General features: G+C 48.1%; 2 protein-coding genes across 3 annotated transcripts in view; one reads left to right on the forward strand and one right to left on the reverse strand.

The window, feature by feature from the left end:
* Positions 1-7,317, reverse strand: part of EARS2 (glutamyl-tRNA synthetase 2, mitochondrial) — a 26,637-nt gene extending 19,320 nt beyond the window's left edge. Inside the window, exons 1-2 of the mRNA XM_038762775.1 lie at positions 7,175-7,317; positions 1,442-1,548 (exon numbers count right to left, since the gene is read on the reverse strand). Of these exons, the coding sequence (XP_038618703.1) occupies positions 1,442-1,548; positions 7,175-7,317 (250 nt within the window). The remainder of the gene's footprint in view (positions 1-1,441; positions 1,549-7,174) is intronic.
* UBFD1 (ubiquitin family domain containing 1) lies at positions 7,278-22,085 on the forward strand. 2 transcript variants are annotated; one of them, XM_038762398.1, is made up of 7 exons: positions 7,278-7,343; positions 8,823-9,104; positions 9,218-9,426; positions 11,401-11,466; positions 11,693-11,798; positions 13,873-13,955; positions 16,964-22,085. In XM_038762398.1, exons 1-7 carry the CDS (start codon positions 7,316-7,318, stop codon positions 17,072-17,074), a joined length of 885 nt encoding a protein of 294 aa, XP_038618326.1. In that variant the 5' UTR covers positions 7,278-7,315; the 3' UTR covers positions 17,075-22,085. The 2 variants fall into 2 exon arrangements, with proteins under 2 accessions (XP_038618326.1, XP_038618327.1); XM_038762399.1 differs by lacking the exon at positions 11,401-11,466.
* The last annotated feature ends 11 nt before the right edge of the window (positions 22,086-22,096 follow it).

Genomic DNA, 22,096 nt, shown 5'->3' on the forward strand with positions numbered 1-22,096 from the left:
GGGCTTGGGAGTCGGAGGTCATGGGTTCTAATCCCAGCTCTGCCACTCTGGGCAAGTCACTTCACTTCTCTGTGTCACAGTTCCCTCATCTATAAAATAATAATGATGGCATTTATTAAGCACTCAGTATGTGCAAAGCACTGTTCTAAGCGCTGGGGAGGTTACAAGGTGATCAGGTTGTCCCATGTAGGACTCACAGTCTTAATCCCCATTTTACAGATGAGGTAAATGAGGCCCAGAGAAGTTAAGTGACTTGCCCAATGTCACACAACTGACAATTTTTACTTGTACATATTTATTATTCTATTTATTTTATTTTGTTAATATGTGTTTTGTTGTCTGTCTCCCCCTTCTAGACTGTGAGCCCGCTATTGGGTAGGGACCGTCTCTATACGTTACTAACTTGTACTTCCCAAGCGCTTAGTACAGTGCTCTGCACACCAGGAGGCCTTCCCAGACTGAGCCCCCTCCTCCCCCCACCCCCACCCGCCTTACCTCCTTCCCCTCCCCACAGCACCTGTATATATGTATATATGTTTGTACGGATTTATTACTCTATTTGTACAGATTTATTCTATTTATTTTGTTAATAAAATAAGTCAAGTCCCAAGTCAAGTTAAGTGGGCACGTCACTTCACTTCTCTGGGCCTCAGTTACTTCCTCTGTAAAACGGGGATTAAGACTGTGAGCCCCACGTGGGACAACCTGATCACCTTGTAAATTCCCCAGTGCTTAATAAATGCCATTATTATTATTATTATTAATAATATGTTTTGTTGTCTGCCTCCCCCTTCTAGACTGTGAGCCCTCTGTTGGGTAGGAGCCGCCTCTATATATTGCCAACCTGTACTTCCCAAGCGCTTAGTACAGTGCTCTGCACACAGTAAGCGCTCAATACGATTGAAAGAATGCACACAGTAAGCGTTCAATAAATCCCCCTCTCCATCCCCCTCATCTTACCTCCTTCCCTTCCCCACAGCACCTGCATATATGTTTGTACATACTTATTACTCTATTTATTTGACTTGTACATATCTATTCTATTTATTTTATTTTGTTAGTATGTTTGGTTTGGTTCTGTCTCCCCCTTTGAGACTGTGAGCCCACTGATGGGTAGGGACTGTCTCTGTATGTTGCCAACTTGTACTCCCCAAGCGCTTAGTACAGTGCTCTGCACACAGTAAGCGCTCACTAAATACGATTGATTGATTGACTGATTGATAAATACGCCTGAATGAATGAATTGGCGGAGCCGGGGTTCGAATCCATGCCCTCTGACTCCAAAGCCCGTGCTCTTTCCATTGAGCCACGCTGTGAAGCCTGTGAGTCCCACATGGGCCAACTTGATGACCCTGTATCGTCCCCAGCGCTTGGAACAGTGCTTGGCACATAGTCAGCGCTTAAGAAAAGCCGTTATTTTTATTATTATCATTATTATTACCTGTGGGGCTGGGTGCAAACCTGACCCGCACGCCTGGCTCCTGGGCAGCTGGGTGGCCGCCGAGTGCCCGCAGAGGGACCGACAAGACGGACAGACCCCTGGGGCCCCTGAGACCCCTGGGGCCCCTCAGCCCCCTGAGACCCCTGAGGGTGGGCATGGGAAGGCCCAGGTTGCCCATGTGGGCCGCAGTTGCCCCGCTTCCGGCTGCGGGCCTTGCCAACTCACGTCCCGCCCCCCGAAGGCGGGGCCGCTGCCTCTTAAAGGCCCCTTCGGCCTGACCAGCGTCCCTTTAAAAAATCATAATAATGGCATTTAGTAAGCGCTCACTATGTGCAAAGCACTTTTCTAAACGCTGGCACTGTTCTAAGGGCTGGGGGAGATGCCAGGTTGTCCCACGTGGGGCTCCCAGTCTTCACCCCCATTTGACAGATAAAGTCACTGGGGCCCAGAGAAGCGGAATGACTTGCCCAAAGTCACACGACTGACAAGTGTATGACAATATGTTGCCAATTTGTACTTCCCAAGCGCTTAGCACAGTGCTCTGCACACAGTAAGCGCTCAATAAATACGATTGATGATTGATGATGAAGTGGCGGGGTTAGGATTAGTACCCGTGACTTCTGTCTCCCAAACCCAGGCTCTTTCCACCGGGCCACACTGCTTCTCAGTGTGCCAAGCACTGTTCTAAGCGCTGGGTCAGATGCGAGGTCATCAGGCTGTCCCACGTGGGGCTCCCAGTCTTCACCCCCATTTCACAGGTGAGGTCACTGAGGCCCAGAGAAGCGACTTGCCCAAAGTCACACAAGTGACAAGTGGCAGGGTTAGGATTAGTACCCATGACCTCTGACTCCCAAACCCGGGCTCTTTCCACTGAGCCACACTGCTTCTCGACACACTATGCACTGTTTTAAGCGCTGGGTTAGATGCGAGGTCATCAGGCTGTCCTATGTGGGGCTCCCAGTCTTCACCCCCATTTGACAGGTGAGGTCACTGAGGCCCAGAGAAGTGACTTGCCCAAAGTCACACAACCGACTAGTGGCGGGGTTGGGATTAGGACCCATGACCTCTGACTCCCAAACCCGGGCTCTTTCCACTGAGCCACACTGCTTCTCGATGCACTAAGCACTGTTCTAAGTGCGGGTTAGATGTGAGGTCATCAGGCTGTCCCATGTGGGGCTCCCAGTCTTCACCCCCACTTGACAGGTGAGGTCACTGAGGCCCAGAGAAGTGACTTGCCCAAAGTCACACAACCGACAAGTGGCAGGGTTAGGATTAGTACCCATGACCTCTGTCTCCCAAACCCAGGCTCTTTCCACTGAACCACACTGCTTCTCAACGTGCCAAGCACTGTTCTAAGCACTGGGTTAGATGTGAGGTCATCAGGCTGTCCCACGTGGGGCTCCCAGGCTTCACTCCCATTTGACAGATGAGGTCACTGAGGCCCAGAGAAGCGAAGTGACTTGCCCAGAGTCACACAACCGACAAGTGGCGGGGTTAGGATTAGTACCCGTGACCTCTGTCTCCCAAACCCGGGCTCTTTCCACTGAGCCACACTGCTTCTCGACGTGCCCAGCACTGTTCTAAGCGCTGGGTTAGATGTGAGGTCATCAGGCTGTCCCTCGTGGGGCTCCCAGTCTTCACCCCCATTTGACAGATGAGGTCACTGAGGCCCAGAGAAGCAAAGTGACTTGCCCAAAGTCAAACAGCTGACAAGTGGCAGAGTCATGACCTCTGACTCCCAAACCCGGGCTCTTTCCACTGAGCCACACTGCTTCTCGACGTGCCCAGCACTGTTCTAAGTGCTGGGTTAGATGTGAGGTCATCAGGCTGTCCCACGTGGGGCTCCCAGGCTTCATCCCCATTTTATAATAATAATAAAAAATAGTGATGGCATTTATTAAGCACTTACTATGTGCAAAGCACTGTTCTAAGCGCTGGGAGGTTACAAGGTGATCAGGTTGTCCCATGTGGGGCTCACAGTCTTAATCCCCATTTTACAGAAGAGGTAACTGAGGCCCAGAGAAGTTAAGTGACTTGCCCAAAGTCACACAGCTGACAATTGGTAGAGCCGGGGTTTGGACCCATGACCTCTGACTCCAAAGCCCGGGCTCTTTTCCACTGAGCCACGCTGCTTCTCATTTTACTGATGAGGTCACTGGGGCCCAGAGAAGTGAAGTGACTTGCCCAAAGTCACATAGCTGACAAGTGGCAGAGGCAGGATTAGAACCCATGACCTCTGACTCCCAAACCCCGGGCTCTTTCCACTCGGCCACACTGCACCCTATGTGCCAAGCACTGTTCTAACAGTGCTGGGGGAGATACAAGGTGATCAAGTTGTCCCACTTGGGGCTCAGTCTTCATCCCCATTTTGCAGATGAGGACACTGAGGCCCAGAGAAGTGAAGTGACTTGCCCAAAGTCAAACAGCTGACACGTGGCAGAGGCGGGATTGGAACCCATGACCTCTGACTCCCAAGCCCAGGCTCTTGCAATTAGGCCACACTGCTTCTCCCAGCACCACAGAGGGGAGCACCTCCCTTCTACACTGTGAACCCGTTGTTGGGTAGGGACCATCTCTATCAGTTGCTGAATTGTACTTTCCAAACACTTAGTACAGTGCTGTAAATGCTCAATAAATAGAGAAGCAGCCGGGCTTAGTGGCAAGAGTATGTCTTGGGAGTCAGAGGTCGTGGGTTCTAAGCCGACCTCTGCCATTTTCATTCATTCATTCAATTTTATTTATTGAGCACTTACTGCGTGCAGAGCACTGCACTAAGTGCTTGGGAAGTACCAGTTGGCAACATATAGAGACGGCCCCTACCCAACAACAGGCTCATAGTCTAGAAGGGGGAGACGGACAACAAAACACTTGTCAGCTGTGTGACTTTAGGCAAGTCACTTCACTGGGCCTCAGTGACCTCATCTGGAAAATGGGGGTGAAGACTGGGAGCCCCACGTGGGACAACCTGATGACCTTATATCTACCCCAGCACTTAGAACGGTGCTTGGCACATTCATTCATTCAATCGTATTTATTGAGCGCTTACTGTGTGCAGAGCACTGGACTAAGTGCTTGGGAAGTATAAGTCGGCAACATATATTCATTCATTCATTCAATCGTATTTATTGAGCGCTTACTGTGTGCAGAGCACTGTATTAAGTGTGTGGGAAGTACAAGTTGGCAACATATAGAGACGGTCCCTACCCAACATGGGCTCATTCATTCATTCATTCAATCGTATTTATTGAGCACTTACTGTGTGCAGAGCACTGTACTAAGCGCTTGGGAAGTACAAGTTGGCAACATATAGAGACGGTCCCTACCCAACAGCGGGCTCATTCATTCATTCATTCAATCATATTTATTGAGTGCTTACTGTGTGCAGAGCACTGTACTAAGTGCTTAAGGCTTCTAGGCTCACAGTCTAGAAGGGGGAGACAGACAACAAAACGCTTGTCAGCTTTGTGCCTTTGGGCAAGTCTGAGCCCGCTGTTGGGTAGGGACCGTCTCTATATGTTGCCAACTTGTACTTCCCAAGCGCTTAGTACAGTGCTCTGCACACAGTAAGTGCTCAATAAATACGATTGAATGAATGAATGAATGAGCCCATGTTGGGTAGGGACCGTCTCTATATGTTGCCAACTTGTACTTCCCACACACTTAATACAGTGCTCTGCACACAGTTGCCAACTTGTACTTCCCAAGCGCTTAGTACAGTGCTCTGCACACAGTAAGCGCTCAATAAATCGATTGAATGAATGAATGAAGTCACTTCACTGGGCCTCAGTGACCTTATCTGTAAAATGGGGATGAAGACTGGGAGCCCCACGTGGGACAACCTGATGACCTTGTATCTCCCCCCGGCGCTCAGAACAGTGCTTGGCACATAGTCTCTGCTGCTAATCTCCTCACCGTACCTCGTTCTCGCCTGTCCCGCCATCGACCCCTGGCCCACGTCCTCCCCCGGGCCTGGAATGTCCTCCCTCTGCCCATCCGCCAAGCTAGCTCTCTTCCTCCCTTCAAGTCCCTACTGAGAGCTCACCTCCTCCAGGAGGCCTTCCCACACTGAGCCCCTTCCTTCCTCTCCCCCTTGTCCCCCCTCCATCCCCCCCATCTCACCTCCTTCCCTTCCCCACAGCACCTGTATATATGTATAGATGATTGTACATATTTATTACTCTATTTATTTATTTTACTTGTACACATCTATTCATTTTATTTTGTTAGTATGTTTGGTTTTGTTCTCTGTCTCCCCCTTTTAGACTGTGAGCCCACTGCTGGGTAGGAACTGTCTCTATATGTTGCCAACTTGTACTTCCCAAGCGCTTAGTGAAGTGCTCTGCACACAGTAAGTGCTCAATAAATACGATTGATGATGATAGTAAGCGCTTAACGAAAATCATCATTATTATTATTAATAAATAGGATTGAATGAATGGACGCTTTCCCCTGGAAATCAGGATTAGGCTGAGGCAGTTTGAGGTGGGCCTCAGGTGTTGGGGGGCGACTTCCCCCCAGCGCTCAGAACAGTGCTTGGCACATAGTAAGCGCTTAACAAAAATCATCATCATCATCATTATTATTATTATTATTAAATAGGATTGAATGAATGGATGCTTTCCCCTGGAAATGAGGATTAGGCTGAGGCAGTTTGAGGTGGGCCTCAGGTGTTGGGGGGTGACTTTCCCCCAGCGCTCAGAACAGTGCTTGGCACATAGTAAGCGCTTAACAAAAATCATCATCATTATTATTATTATTATTATTATCATTAAATAGGATTGAATGTACGGATGCTTTCCCCTGGAAATCAAGATTAGGCTGAGGCAGTTTGAGGTGGGCCTCAGGTGTTGGGGGGGCGACTTCCCCCCAGCGCTCAGAACAGTGCTTGGCACATAGTAAGTGCTTAACAAAAATCATCATCATTATTATTATTATTATTATTATTATTATTAAATAGGATTGAAAATGAATGGATGCTTTCCCCTGGAAATCAAGATTAGGCTGAGGCAGCTTGAGGTGGGCCTCAGGTGTTGGGGGGCGACTTCCCCCCAGCGCTCAGAACAGTGCTTGGCACATAGTAAGCGCTTAACAAAAATCATCATCACTATTATTATTATTATTATTATTATTATTATTATTAAATAGGATTGAATGAATGGATGCTTTCCCCTGGAAATCAAGATTAGGCTGAGGCAGCTTGAGGTGGGCCTCAGGTGTTGGGGGGCGACTTCCCCCCAGAGCTCAGAACAGTGCTTGGCACATACTAAGCGCTTAACAAAAATCATCATCATCATTATTATTATTATTAAATAGGATTGAATGAATGGACGCTTTCCCCTGGAAATCAAGATTAGGCTGAGGCAGTTTGAGGTGGGCCTCAGGTGTTGGGGGGCGACTTCCCCCCAGCGCTCAGAACAGTGCTTGGCACATAGTAAGCGCTTAACAAAAATCATCATCACTATTATTATTATTATTATTATTATTATTATTATTAAATAGGATTGAATGAATGGATGCTTTCCCCTGGAAATCAAGATTAGGCTGAGGCAGCTTGAGGTGGGCCTCAGGTGTTGGGGGGCGACTTCCCCCCAGAGCTCAGAACAGTGCTTGGCACATACTAAGCGCTTAACAAAAATCATCATCATCATTATTATTATTATTATTAAATAGGATTGAATGAATGGACGCTTTCCCCTGGAAATCAAGATTAGGCTGAGGCAGTTTGAGGTGGGCCTCAGGTGTTGGGGGGCGACTTCCGTTGGGGGTGGGGAGGAGGAGGGGGCCGCCCTGAGGCGGGGGCCAATGGCGGGCCGGCGACGCTTCCCGGCAGCCTCCGCGGCGCGGTACGGCAAGGCGGCGTTGGACACAATCATCATGGCGGCGGCGGCGGGAGCCCCGGATGGTGAGTCCTCGGCGCCGGCCCGGCCTCGCCTCACCTCCCCCCGCCTCGCCTCATTTCACCTCACCTCACCGGGCCGCCCCGCTTCGGGGGGAACGGACAGGCCGCGAGGCGGGGCGAGGCGGGGCGGGGCGGGGCCCGGCCCCGGGCCGGGGGGCGACGGGGCCAACCCGAAACTTGCCCTCCAAGGGGGGGGGCAGCCGGCCCGGCCTCAGCGCCCGGGGCCCGGACGGCGGTGGAGAGCACAGCGCCGGGACACGGGGCGGGGGCCGGGAACACCGAGGGGGAAGAAGGGGGAACGGGGAACGAAACCCCCCATGGGCTCCTCGGATGTAGGAAGCCTAGTGCCCTGGAGCCTGGCTCCTGAGAGGGCACCCCCCCCAGAGAGAGCTGGCACTCCCCCTCCCCCAGAGAGGGCTGGCACCCCCTCCAGAGACAGCTGACACTTCCCTCCCCCAGGGAGAGTTGGCACCCCCTTCCCCCCAGAGAGTGCTGGCACCACCGGCCCCACCCCCAGAGAGCTGGCACACACACCCCCGCCGAGAATGCTGGTATCCCCCCCAAGAGAGTGCTGGGACACCTCCCCCCCCCCCCCCCCAGAGAGAGCTGGCACCCCCTCCAGAGACAGCTGGCACTTACCTCCCCCAGAGAGAACTGGCATCCCCACTCCCCCAGAGAGAGTTGGCACCCCCTTCCCCCCAGGGAGTGCTGGCACCACCGCCCCCCCCCCCCCCCCCGAGAGCTGGCACACACACCCCCGAGAGAGCTGGTACCCCCTCAGAGAGAGCTGGTATCCCCCCCGAAGAGAGTGCTGGGACACCCCTCCAGAGAGTGCTAACACCCCCCCCCCCCCCCCCCCCCCAGAGAGAGCTGGCATCCCCTCCAGAGACAACTGGCACTTACCTCCCCCAGAGAGAACTTGCATCTCCACTCCACCAGAGAGAGTTGGCACCCCCTCCCCCCCAGGGAGTGCTGGCACCACCGCACCCCCCCCAGGAGAGCTGGTACACCCCCCCCCCCCACAGAGAGTGCTGGGACACCCCCCCAGAGAGTGGTAACACCCCCCCAGAGAGAGCTGGCACCCCCTCCAGAGACAGCTGGCACTTCCCTCCCCCAGAGAGAACTGGCATCCCCACTCCCCCAGAGAGAGTTGGCACCCCCTTCCCACCAGAGAGTGCTGGCACCACCGCCCCCTCAGAGACCTGGCACACACACACACCCCTGAGAGAGCTGGGATCCCCCCCCCAGAGAGAGCTGGCATTCCCCCCCCCCCCCCAGAGTGCTAGCATACACACCCCCAGGGAGAGCTGGCACCCCCCTCCTTCCTCCTCAGAGAGAGCTGGCACCCACTCTCTGAAAGTATGCTTCCAAGCGCCTCTCTGCCATCCAAGGGACCCCAAAGCCGTATCTCACCCCCCCCCCCCCCCACCCCATTACTCCCAGCCTCGCTTCACACCCGGCTGCATTCTGTCTCGTTTTTAGACGTTGAAGAAGCCGGCATGGAAACGGACAATCCCAAACTGCAGTTGAACTGCGTGGAAACGGGAGAGGAGAACCCTGTGTTATCTAAGAGCGCCGTGCCGGCGGACCAGGCCCAAGGGGACACCGCCTCTGCTCAGGCTTCCGTCAGCAATGGTGACGAGGCCGAGGCTGGAAAGGAATTGGTGGATTTAAAGATCATTTGGAACAAAAACAAGTATGACGTGAAGTTTCCCCTCGACAACACAGGGGCGGAACTGAAGCAGAAGATACACTCAATCACAGGTAAGGTCGTTGGCTGACTTTGCAGCTTAATTTCAAGTTTGTTTTTCGACCGATTCTAAACGTACACCGGGGAAAAAAAAATTCTGTCTTCATTTCTGTCTTTCCCACCCTAGGGCTCCCACCTGCCATGCAGAAAGTCATGTTTAAGGGACTTCTACCTGAGGAGAAAACATTACGGGAAATCAAAGTGACCAGTGGTGCCAAGATCATGGTAGTTGGTTCAACAATAAATGACGTTCTAGCAGTAAATACTCCCAAAGATTCAGCCCAGCAGGAGTCCAAATCTGAAGAGAATAAGAAGGAGCCACTTTGTAGACAAAAGGTTAGCGGTTTATTGATTGCTAATAGTGCTAAGGCTCTGGGATCAATGCCACCTCTGAGCCTCAGCCTGTTGGCTCCATTCCACCCTGAAGACTTTTTTTTTTTTCTTGGCCGCAGTCCATCGTAGAAATCTGAGAGACTTTGGTTGCCGAGGAGCCATTGAGTAAAACCGAATGGATTTATTTTCAGCATTGTTTCATGAGCTTTGATTGAATATATCCTAAGAACTTGGTTGAAGGGGAAGGGAATTCCCAGGATCCTCTGACCCTGAGTGTTGTCTGGGTTAGCGCACGGAAACCATTCCTCGCTGATGGCCCTCCAGCAACGCTTTCTGGAAATGAGTCGGAGGGCAAGAGCTGCCTTCTAGAGGTGACCTCTGCCGCGAAATATGGTTCGCTAGATCAGTAGAAAGCCCAAACCTTTCCCTGTCTGGAAGTTAAGCTCTCACTTCTCTAGGAGAGCTTCGATCAGGGCTTGGGAGAGTAGAGTATAACCGAGTTGGTAGATATGTACTCTGCCCACAAGGAGCTTACAGTCCAGTGGGAGGAACTGCCTCCTAAAGTCTCAGCTGAGGCAAAAGAGCATATGGGGGATAAGGAGAAGAAACTGGGTTGTTGATTGACGCATCCTATGGACTGTGGTATTTGCACCTTGCTTAATGTCTCTGAGGCTAGCGGGAAACTTTAAAAAATCAAGCCCTCTTGACTAGAGATAAGATTCATTTATTTCATCTCCTAAGATTTCACAGTCCTGTGGGCAGCCGCTTCATTTGTTGTGGGGCCATCACCACTTGAATGTGCTTGGCAAATCTTTTAGCTGTGAGCATGCGCTTTTCTTGTTAATCCACTAATTTTGTCAGTGTTTAACCTCCTTTGGGGACAGAGTACTCCTCTTAAATTCAGGGCTTGGGTTTCTGACTCCTCCCCATACAGAAGTGTCATCTTCAAAAGGGACTAGTAAAGCATGACTTAATTACGCTATTAACTTAATGCCTTTGAATCCCCCGATGGGGGTTGTTACGAGGCATCACGCTGCCCGATGGGACCCAACCTCCAAATCGTTACAGTCTCCCGAGCTCAAGCCAGCGCATGAAGGGACAGAAGACTGTGCCATCCAGGCATTTCTGGGAACTGCCCAATCCTCTCATTTTATTAAAATAATATACCAGGATGTAGCTCAGCTACTGTTTTCTCTTCCACATTCCCCGAAAGGGGAAAAGTTCCTCTCGATTGGTGGCGTGCCAGTGTGACTTAGTCTCTGCTTCCCCTCCTACTCTGTGGATGTGTGTTGAGCACCAAGAGCTCCAGCAAAAATTAGAAATGGAAGAGCGATTCCGGGAGCGGGAGGAGGAGTTTGTGGTTTTCCTGGCCAGGTTTGGGGGGTGGGGGGAGGTGGGATTTTAGGATTTGAGAACTCCTGACTTCCAGGTGGAAGATAAATCATTTTTTTTTCTATTTTATAATTGATACCTTGGAACTCTTTGTGAAAAAGCAATAAGCTTCTTTCCTGGTCATACAAAAATGTGTTCAAATGGATGACTTGGCGAGAGTTTAACCCTGTCATACCGGGTGCCAAGAATTAGTGGTCTGTCTTTGTGCTTCTGCAACTGATCTTTCCAAGGGCTAGAGAACAGACAGAAGGGTTGTGCCAGTATTGACCGGACTGATTGTTAATTCATCTGCCTAGCCTGAGACAGAAACCTTCCAATCTTGCCTTGTCAGTCATATAAAGTTCAGGTAGGCGAAGGTGGGAAATGAACTGTGTAAATGGGGAGGAAGAGAGGCATTGGTTGATTTTAATTGACCTGAGGGATCCCTGATATTAGCCGGGTTTACGTCCAAATATCTGGTATGGGTTTGGTTTCCCAGAGGCCTAGGGCTGCTGGAACAATTTGGGGTTGGTGGGGGCAGGGCAGTAGTAAACACCACACTTCAGCCATGTTTCTCTAGATTCTAATTTTTGACTTATGTTCTAGCAACACAGAAAAGTGTTAGATAAAGGAAAACCTGAAGACGTGATGCCTTCGGTTAAGGGTGCCCAGGTAAGCAAAGCCACTTGACCTGTTGTGCTCATTCTGAAATCTGTGACCACTAAAATGTTTGTGGTTTTTCTGAAGCTTGCTCCACCTCTTCTTCCCCGTACTGTTTTGTAGGAGAAAAAAGTCGCCGTTTCTTGCGTTCTGTAGTTCAGCTTCTCTATCTTTGTTGTTCCCTTCAGTTGTCTCAGTGGCCCTTATTACCGCAATGGTTCTTGTCTTGCGTTTCCAGGAGCGGCTGCCAACGGTACCATTATCGGGCATGTACAATAAGACAGGAGGAAAAGTGAGACTTACCTTTAAACTAGAGCAAGATCAACTGTGGATCGGCACTAAAGGTACCAGGCCGCTATTATACAGTCTCCTTAATGGCTCTACGTCCAGAATCCTCTCATTTCGGTGTAACTTGGCGGTTTTCTAAGTCGGCCCCTCGCCCGGGATGGCTTTTTTTCACCCAGCAGCAGCTCAGGCTGCCCTCCTTGGCTTGGAGTCTAATAGGCGTGTTCCAGCTAGCATCCTTAACTCTTCCCCTCTTCGTCTCTGACTTTCCCCTCCAGTAATGCCTATTGTGAGTTTATGGCCAAACCCTTCCGGAGCCTGCTGACATTTTTTTTTTTTTAAGCCGGCCCCACTTCTGGAGCCGCGGATTCCGCGCACTCCACATCTGGACTGTAGGAGCAGGTTTCCTTTTATATTGGATTCTACTACCTTCAAGCTTCAACTGGTACCCTCTTGTTGTGATGTCATGGGATTTGGTGAAAAGCAATTTTGGGTCCACCTTTGTCTCCCCATTTTGGCAAAGACAAGACCTTTCATAGATGGCTCTTCAACACTGTTAACTTTCCCCACTGAACCGAAACAGCTGAATATCAGCTTTCTTAGTCGAGAGACTTCCTGTTTCAGTGGAGAACTTAGGAAAAATTGGGGAAATGTCTTCCACATGATGGTCAGATTCATCTTTGTTCAGGGTCGGTCACTAGGATCTCACCTATTACTCTATGTGAAGCACTGAGTAAGTGCTTGGGTGAGTACAGTAAAGCGAGAGAGAATCCGTGACGTCAAGGAACTTACTGTCTAATGGGGGAGGCAGACCCAAGATAGTTTATGGATAAGAAGAAAAAGAGAATGGAGAATTTTTTTTTCCTTTTCCTTCCTGATTTCTTTGTTGAAGTGTGTATTTTCACCTTTTAGTTGGAAATACAGTGTTTTGGATGTCAAACCCCCATTCCTTCCCATTGCCTCATCACACCCACATCAGCCCGTTTTCTTGTACCTTTGCCACGGCACATTGTCTGAACTCTGTCTTCTCCTCAGTCCCCTCAATCCCCTCACTCTGATCACTGCCCACAGCCCCCACCATCTGACTATCTTACCACCATTTCTAAATTACCCTAAATCTTAGCTCATTCCTCCTGATGTGTAGTGTAAAGCAAGAGTAAACGTCATAGAATTATTTGGCGTTCTTTAAAGGCCATGTCAGAGGCACACCTGGGTCGCGTGATGGAAGAGCCGTGGTCCTGAAAGCCGAAGGTCCCGGATTCGAGTTCCAGCTGTGACACCCATTCCCTGTGTGGCCTTGGGCAAGTCACTTAACATCCCCATGCCTCAGTTTCCCTGACTGTAAATTGGGGGGGGAATAATACCTGAACCGTACCTCGTTGGGGTGTTGTGAGGAATAAATCACTAAATAATATAAGGTGCTTTGGTAATAAAAGCACCACCTAGAAACACAGAAGCAGCGTGGCTTAATGGAAAGAGCACAGGCTTCGGAGTCAGGGGACATGGATTCTAATCCCGGTTCCACCACTTGTCTGCTGTGTGGCCTTGGGCAAGCCACTTAACTTCTCTGTGCCTCAGTGACCTCATCTGTAAAATGGGGATTAAGACTGTGAGCCCCTCATGGGGCAACTTGATTACCTTGTATCTGCCCCGTTGCTTAGAACAGTCTTGGCGCATATTAAGCGCTTAACAAATACCATTATAAGCATGAAAATCTAGCCGTTTGGGTATTTTTAGCAACCAATGTTGTTTGCAAGTGAGCCCAGCAAGGAGAAAATATCCTTTCTGCTCTTGAAAAGTTTGACATGTTCACAATTAAAGACCCTACTTAACATCTGCACCTGAGTAATCCTGCCCAAGCAATCCAGTGATTGAATATGCATGCTCTGTGTTCACTCCTAAGCAGTCTAATCAGGCACAGAGAGCACTGATAAAGATCATCCTGTTCCTAAGGAAGTTAGCCAGCAAGCTAAGCTTCAGAGTTTGGAGGATTTAAAGGGTAAAAAACACGTTGAGCTTGATCAGGAAGAAAACATTGGAAGGGAACGCCGAGTGCTGACTAATGGTTTCGTATGTCAAATGGACTGAAATATGAGTGCCTTTTAATAATCACTGCAATTTTACGTATCTTAGAGAGAACTGAAAAACTACCCATGGGATCCATTAAAAATGTGGTCAGTGAACCTATTGAAGGACATGAAGATTATCACATGATGGTAAGTAATTCATCTGGCTCGGTAATAGGATCGATTTCTTAATTCCAACAACAAAAAAGCCTCGATTCTTTCCTGGGAAGACACTGAAATTTGGCTTGCTGGAATCTAGAATCTATTGAAAGCATATCTTTCTGTTAGAATTTAAAACCAGACAATGAGTCTGTAGGCATTTCTATTATTATTTATGTGGCATGTTAATGGGTCTCCCCCTTATGCTAAGGGTTTTTTTTTTTGTTAATCCTGTGGCATTAGGTTGAGTAAAGATGGCAACTGTTGCAGAAACTCAGTATTACTTGTTTAACTGAATGCAGTTTTGCTTTGAAGCCAGGAAAATAGTCATACTCCGGTATTAACTGAGGAATTTTCATTTTAAAGTTTCTGTCCTCTGAGGTCTGGGAGTGGAGTCAGGGAAGTAAAATACTGGTTTGCTAACATTATCAAGAATATCAGACCACCATATTTAATCCGCTGGAGAAAGATCAGTCTAGTAGATGCTGAGTGCTGCAAAATAATCCAGTGTCCCCAAAGAACTATGGGCAGTGTACGTAAGCATTTCCAAGGGTCTGCCAATGTCCTAATGATGATGCAGTTTGCCCTCTTCTTTCTTACTTCCCATCTCTAAGTAGTGCTGGACCTCAATGATCCGAGAAATTAGATCTGTATAGATATGAGTTGTTTCCAGTTCTTGAACGCGTCAGGGTTATATCTGCTTTCAGAATGGTGTGACACTGAAAGTATTGCAGTTCCCCAATTAATTAGATGCCTTATTGCAGCTTAATTAAAAATACCCATTAGATTATAAGCAGTGACAGGCGGGAGGTAGGCGAGGTGGGGGTTTTTTTGTTTGTTTGTGTCATGCCCCACAGGGCCTATCACAGTTCTCCAAGTAAATTAGCTATTCATTCAGTACTGTGACTGGTGACATTTTAGAATCTAAACCCAGTTCAGTCGGGGTGTGCATCCCTGTCCTTGAATTTCAGATTACAGTAATGAAGTGTCACTGTTGACGTGGTGTTGTGGAATAGCTTGCCTGGTATCAGACGCTGGTTGGGCAGGAATTTGAGTCCATCTGTCCCTTTCCCACCCCCCACCCCCCCAAGAAAAAACTCACTGGATGAACAGACTGGAATGACTTCCATGGCTGGTATAGGGCAATAAGGAGTTGAGCCTTAGTAACCCAGGCCGTGTTGCTTAATCAATTTCCTGTGCAACTGTGTGGCTGGGGGAATACCAACTTCCAGGCACTGCAATCCTGACACTGGTGAAGAGTCTACGATGAGAGCCCAGTCTGACGTACTCTAAGCTCCCTAGGGCGTTGTCCAAGGAGGGGTCTGGAACGGTAGCCTAGAGCCAAGTCAGGTAGCCTCTTGGCCAATTCCCTAGAAGGGGTCTCTCCCAGAGAGATTCCCCTTTTTCAGGGGATCCTGATGGTGGCAGGTTCTACTCCTTCAAGAGGGTTATACATTTTCACAAGGTTGTGCGCCTCCCCCTCTCTCCCTCTCCTCCCCTCACTCCCCTCCTGTGGGTTTTCCAAAGTCCCATGCTGCAGTAGCAAGGTCAGGGAATCACCATTTGGCTACCAATTTGGTACTGAGGTTAATGGTGATGATAATTGAGGTATTCATAGGTAGTAAGCATTGAGATAGATGCAAGATAGTCAGTTCAGACATAATCCCTGTCGGGCGTGAAGGTCGCAGTCTAAGGGAGAGGGAGAACAGGTATTTCATCCTCATTTTACAGAAGGGGAAACTGAGATACAGAAAAGCTAAGTGGCTTCCCCAAGATCACACAGCAAGCAAGTGGCAGAGCCTGGATTAGAACCCAGGTCTTCTGACTCCCAGGACCTTGCTCTTTCCTCTTGGTCATGCTGGTTACAAGGTTGCAACATTGTCATGTAGTAGTAATTGCTTCTGTTGTGTGCCTACGAAGCACATGGTGGGTTGGGGGTAATATAACGGAAGATGAAAACGCATCGCCTCCCCACAAGAAGCAGGATACAGTGGAATTAGGGAGAAATAAAGATATTCACAAATAGTGGAATCTGAGTAATAACTGAATGCATACTTCTGCACAAGTGCAAGAGTTGTGCACTTCCTGCATTAGCTTCATACTCTGAATCTTGTGATTTCCCCAGTGCAGTCAGCAGCCTCAGTCGCTGCTGCTATCTAGTGGTTCCTCCAGAAATGCAATTGCTATTCTGAGCAGGGGCAGCTCTGATTATTTAGGGTTCGGTTCACCACCCTTCTTATCTCTAATCTCATTTAAAACCCCGGGCAACAGGGTGAACGTGATGTGTCTTGGTAACTGAACACATTTAAAAGAAACTATGCAATTATTGACTCCGTGAGGGGCTGTTTAATTGAAGTGGACATGTCATTCCTTGTTCCTGGAATTGAAATCCAAAGGGATACATTCTTTTCTGCTCTTGGCTGCCACTGGGAATCATCCCTGCCTTTGTCCTGAGGAGAATAATCCACCTTCGTGTCATATAGTAATAGTAATAATGGTATTTGTTAAGTGCTTACTATGTGCCAAGCACTGTTCTAAGCGCTGGGGGAGATACCAGGTAATCAGATTGTCCCACGTGGGGCTCACAGTCTTAATCCCCATTTTACAGATGAGGTAACTGAGGCACAGAGGTTAATTGGCTTGTCCTAGGTCACCCAGCAGACAAGTGGCAGAGCCAGGATTAGAACCCACGACCTTTGACTCCCAAACCCATGCTCTTCGAAGGATCACCTAGAGGATGGAATTAAGCTCCTTGTGGACAGGGAATGTTTGTTGTATTGTGCTCTGCCAAGCGCTTAGTACAGTGCACCCAGTAAGTGCTTAGCAAATGATTGTCCGACAGTAGAGGCATTCGACTCCCCCCGCCCTTTTTGAATTAGAATGAGGGGAAGTAGGATAATCAGTGTACAGAGAGATGTAACTCTCCCCGTTGTCGCCGTCCTGTTCGTTTTAGGGCCTTTGGGACTGAAATTGACCTTGGTTTCCTTTTTCCCTTTCAGGCATTTCAGTTGGGTCCTACGGAAGCCTCATACTACTGGGTGTACTGGGTTCCAACTCAATATGTGGATGCAATCAAAGACACTGTGCTGGGAAAATGGCAGTATTTTTGAAAGCACTTTCACCTCTGGCACAGGAGACTGACCTAAACCTAAGGACACTGCTGGGACAGGCCTGCGACGTCCCTGGATTTCACAGGACTGGAACTTTTATTAAGAAAATCCACTCTGAGGCGACATTGAGCGAAGCCAGAGGTGATGTACTTTCACCCTTAGTTGACTTTTTAACTTAAAATTGCAGAGTCCCTTCCCCGCAGTCAGCTTCAAAGTATATTTAAAGTGGATAAGACGGAAACGAATAAATGTAAATTCAGAACGTGTCGGTGTGGAATACTCTTAAATCTGCTGAGGAGCAGATCTCCCGGCTCTGGTTTGGAACAAGAAATCATCACTGTGTTGCCCAGTCTGTGTGAATTTGGAAACAGAAGGCAAATATTTTCAGAAGTCCTTGGTTGCAAACCAAGGGTTTGAATTAACTTGACTAATTTGTTGTGGCTGAGAACTTTGAGACTCGCTTATTTTCTCTCAAATTAACTCTATAAACAGTATGCAAACTGGGAGTGGGGGGGGCTAGATTAGTAAAGCCATATTTTTCCTGGCCTTTTCAGGTTTGACTCTTTCCCTCCTCCACCTCACCCCAAGAGCAGAATTGAACTTTTGATTGTGTTTTTTCAGCCCAAAGATAATTTTTGTACTTTCTCGCCTCCCGGCACCGGCCCCTACTGTTTGTCTTTTAGGGCTGGTTCTCCTGACTCCTCTCAGATGCTGATTGTCGCGAGCTGGGGGAGGGAAATGCCTCTGGTGGTGCCCGGTGGCCCGCTCACCTTGGGGCAGGCTAAACTTAAAGGAGGTATCTATCCGTTTCCTACTCTCCTAAATCTTGCCTTTACGGTCCAGCATGTCTATGCAGCTTGTTTTCTGACGCAATTGCGGCCTACGGTATTGCAAACGAGGTTTAGGCTCCCCAAGTTGGCTATTGGGCGGAAATGTGGCAGTATTTCATTACCCTTCAGCCAACCCTGTGCCATGAGCCTTAGTGTTAGAAATGTAGCCCTTTTCCTTGGTGCCATCTTCATTTGTCAGGATCCAAGTGCTGGCTTACCAGGGTAAGGCAGAAAGGACGAAGATCTGTCCAGGAACCAAGTTGGGAAGAAATCCCTCTTTAGCCACCCCGCCTTGGACAGGTCCTATTTTCCCCTTGACAGTGAAGTCTGATGGTTCCTTGGATAGTTGTTCCTCGTCCGCGTGCCATCCAGCCATTTCCTTTATCCCCCCCAGCCATCCTGCTCAAGTGGCCTTTATCTCAAGTTCTGTCAAATTGAGTCTTTCCTTGAAAGGAGCCTGCCATTATTTGATTGTCTTAAAATGGCAAGATTGAAAGCATTGGATCTGCATTGGATGCCTCACTTGGGTTCCCAATCTTAATCCCCTGAGAAACACTTTTACACTTTTTGGGGTTTTCTGTTTTGTTTTGTTTCCCCTTGGACTACACTAGTAGAGTTTTTTAGAGACTTTGGAGCTGGAAATTCACTTTTTATAAATGGCTGTGTTTAAGTGTTTCCTTCCTTTTGTCATTCTCTTTGAACTAGTCAAGCCCTAGAGGCTGGGTCTTGACAACCCCTGATTCTTTTTTTTTTTCCCTCCCTCACTCCAATTTCTAGAATCACCTGGGCACATTGGCCCATAAGGAGGCTGCAGTTTGAGGTTATAAAACATCCCCATCCTCTGTGCTTGTGCTTCTCTCGCAGCATTTGCGCACTCAGAATTCTGTAGGAGGGGAATCACTTTGTTATTGGGAGAGAGGAGTCAAAACCAAACGGATAAAGTAAAATTAAAAAAAATCCAGTTACTGGCTTTAGAAGATCGGGAGAACTATAATGAACGTGTCTCTAGGGCCAAATTAACCCAGCAATTTGAAGAAAAGAGTGTTTCAAAGTAATAGATCCTGTACTTATCAGGGCTAAGACTAGCAGCCACGGTTCCAGTCTGACTTGGTGCCTACCAAACTTTTCGTTGCCATTCAGCAGAGAAGGGTTGAATGAGGTTGTCGGGCTCATAGGTAAAAAGGACACTTTTTTGTTTTAAGAGTATGCCCTCCCCCTTATTCCTAATGTGCGTGACCCCTTCTGCCTTCTAGTCTGCTCATTTGATAGCTGCTGCTGCTGCTACCAGAATTACTAGGGAATCTGCCTCCACCCCGCCCAGAGTCTGGGTACCGCCCAGCCTGATAATGGTCAAGACTAGCCTAGCTGAGAGGCTTGAAACACTGACTTATTCTGGGACATCAGCACTTCACCCCAACCAATGGTTGCTGGGACAGTCTTGGTCACCGGGTTGGCTGTTATTTTAATTTGCCACTTAACCTTTAACCTGGCCCCATTTGGAAGCGTGGCAAAAAAACCCTTTCTCCCCCAGCCCCCACCTGCTTCAGAGGAAAATTCCTCTCCCCGAAGCACCTTGTGTAGACATATACATTGTGTTTTCCGTGGGTGTTTATTTGAGGCAACTATGCAGCATAAACCAACGAGAAATCATTTTTCACCTTTATTCCCTCATGTACTTTGGAAATCCTGGCTTTCACAAAGGGTAATCTGCTTTTAAAAAAGATTTGTATTAAAATTGTTCCCGTGTATGTATAGGAAAATCATTTTAATATTGCTTTAGTAAGGGCACAGCTATATATATTGAGGTTTCAAAGAAACTGTGACCAGTCTCCATTTCTTGCAAAAAAAAAAGTAGCACAGCATTTATGCATCAAGTTCTTATGTACAATGTTCAATGTCCGCAGCAGGTTTACAGTTACAGTGTATGAAGGAAAGTGTATATGTTCTTTCTTTAGCTGCCCTTCACTACTGCTTTATCCCGCTGCAATGCAAATATAGCCAGTAATGTTTTGGCATTCATGGTTCCAATTTTCGATTCTCCCATTTCCTCCTATTTTCTCATCCATTGACTTGCTCCATTTTCCCTCCCGTCAAAGGTAAAGTGAAGATTTTTTTTCCTTGTCCCCACTAACGTGAGGCTTTCAGAGGCTCTGTCCTGCCTCCCCAATATCTCGCTAGTGTTTGTTTAAATGCTCAGCCTGAAGCCAGTCTGCTCATCTCTAGCTGGATAGTACAGTAAAGAGGATTTAATCGGATGTAATATTTTCCCCAATCATTTGTGCTTTGTGCTTATTTAAAGAGAGACTACAAATATAACAGTACCATATAGGATAGATTTTTATGTCTCTCTGGGCGGGAGAGTCAAAGAGATTGAATAGAGCCTACCGCAAATCTCCGGGAGGACGCTGTAAGGAGCCTTCCCCCTTTATACAGTCTTCAGGTGTCTGTGGAGTTATGGGGACGTAATCAATCTCAGGGACAGTGGAAGAAGGAAAAATCAAAAGAAGCCACTGATTGGGCAGGTGTATCCTTTTTAGCTCTTCTGTTTTGGTCTTTTTTGGGACCGTGACTGGCCTCTGTGAAGACTTACACTCCCCCAGTCCTTTCAGAGGTTGGTTTGGGGTTTTTTTGTTTTGTTTTTTGGCTGAAGTTCTGTGAAAAGCACCTCCACCCGACTCTTTCTTATAGGTAAAATTAAAATCAACCTTTTCCTCTCGATCACTCCCGTGATCAACTCCTGTCAGGCGAAGGTTCGGAAGTGGTCCTCTCCACCTCGTGACTAATTTCCGCTTTAATCGGCGAGTGGAAAGTCTTGAGGAAGCAGGGACGGGTTGCTCTAACCTGGGCTCCGATCATTGGTGGCGGTCTTCTTCTCCTCTTCCCGTCCCCGCGACCTTTCGGGCTAGCAGAGAGAATAGCGGAAGCTTGTAGAATGTAAGGGAATGGTTTCTGGAAACGGGTACCCACAGCTAGAGAGCCTGAATGCTTCCACTTTGTTACCTGTTCTCCACAGAGCCCTGTATGTGCTTTTGTCCTGGCCAGAATAGTACTGTCTGACCCTCCATTTTCTCTGTGTTGGTCACAACTGTAAGCACCTTCCTGATTGTATTTTGCATAAGAGGCCTAGTCATCGGTTGGGCCTGGGGCCCCCGAATGTATGCCCAGTGATCAAATCTGCCATACTGTACTTGGAACTCTTTGGTGTTAAAGTGAAGATTTTACTGTGAGATGGAACTGTTCCTAGCTGCAGTAGAACCTTTTAAAGACTAAGGAAGCACTTTGATGAATCTCTTAGGCACAGTCAAAGAACACCAACCAAGTGAGCTGGGAGAGAACCAAACCCCTCTCCCCACCCCAATTTGTAATTAATGTAACCTGATGTCAGCACCTTGGTTCTGTTCCTCAGTTCATTGCTGCTTTACTTTTTAAAGAGCCAAAGAGATTAATTCCCCATCTCCCCCCACCTCCCCCCGACATTGCCATTTCTTGAAAAGTATGCCATATTTCAATGGGAAGGGTCTTTTTCCCTTTGGCTCCCCTCTCTTTTTCCTCCTGATTCTAAAGTACTAATGTGCCTGTAAGAGCAGGCCACCGCATTTGCTCAGATCTCTTGACCGTGCTTCAGTGGCTTGGTGTGCCAATTTGGCAGTGCAAAGTTTTGCTTTCAACGTTCTCCTTCCATGGCACCCACTCTCTGTCTCCCGCTCACCTCTGTTCCCTCGAAAAAGAACTTTTATCATGTGGCTTGGCAATCTAAAAATCCACCTCCTTCTGGTGGTCTTGGATTCTTAGATGGGTCTGCCTCCTTCAAGGCTGCCCTCTTAAAAAGCTATGGGTGGGCAGGAGAATTGTGAGCACCTTGGTAGGTTTGATCTCCCAGGGAAAGAACGGCTTTGTTGAATTCCCAGTGATTCTGGATTCGGACCACTTCTTAAAAGCATGTTAAACCAATTGATTTTTAATTAAAAGAAACACTTCCAACTGCAGAGTTATTGGAAAACTGAAATATGAGTACCATACTGGTATCTTTGAATAATCGAAAGCCTGTTTTGGAGGAGATGAAAAAGATTTAGTCTATTAGATTTGCACTGCTGGAATTTTTTTAAGTGTAACCTTAATGGTTAGCCTGTTGTTTTATTCTGTAAGACTAGTCTTTCCAATTAAAGTTTGATAATTAAGTATCTGTGTCCTT

The sequence above is a fragment of the Tachyglossus aculeatus genome, chromosome 21 (assembly GCF_015852505.1).
Source record: "Tachyglossus aculeatus isolate mTacAcu1 chromosome 21, mTacAcu1.pri, whole genome shotgun sequence".
In the NCBI taxonomy this organism is placed as follows: Eukaryota; Metazoa; Chordata; class Mammalia; order Monotremata; family Tachyglossidae; genus Tachyglossus; species Tachyglossus aculeatus.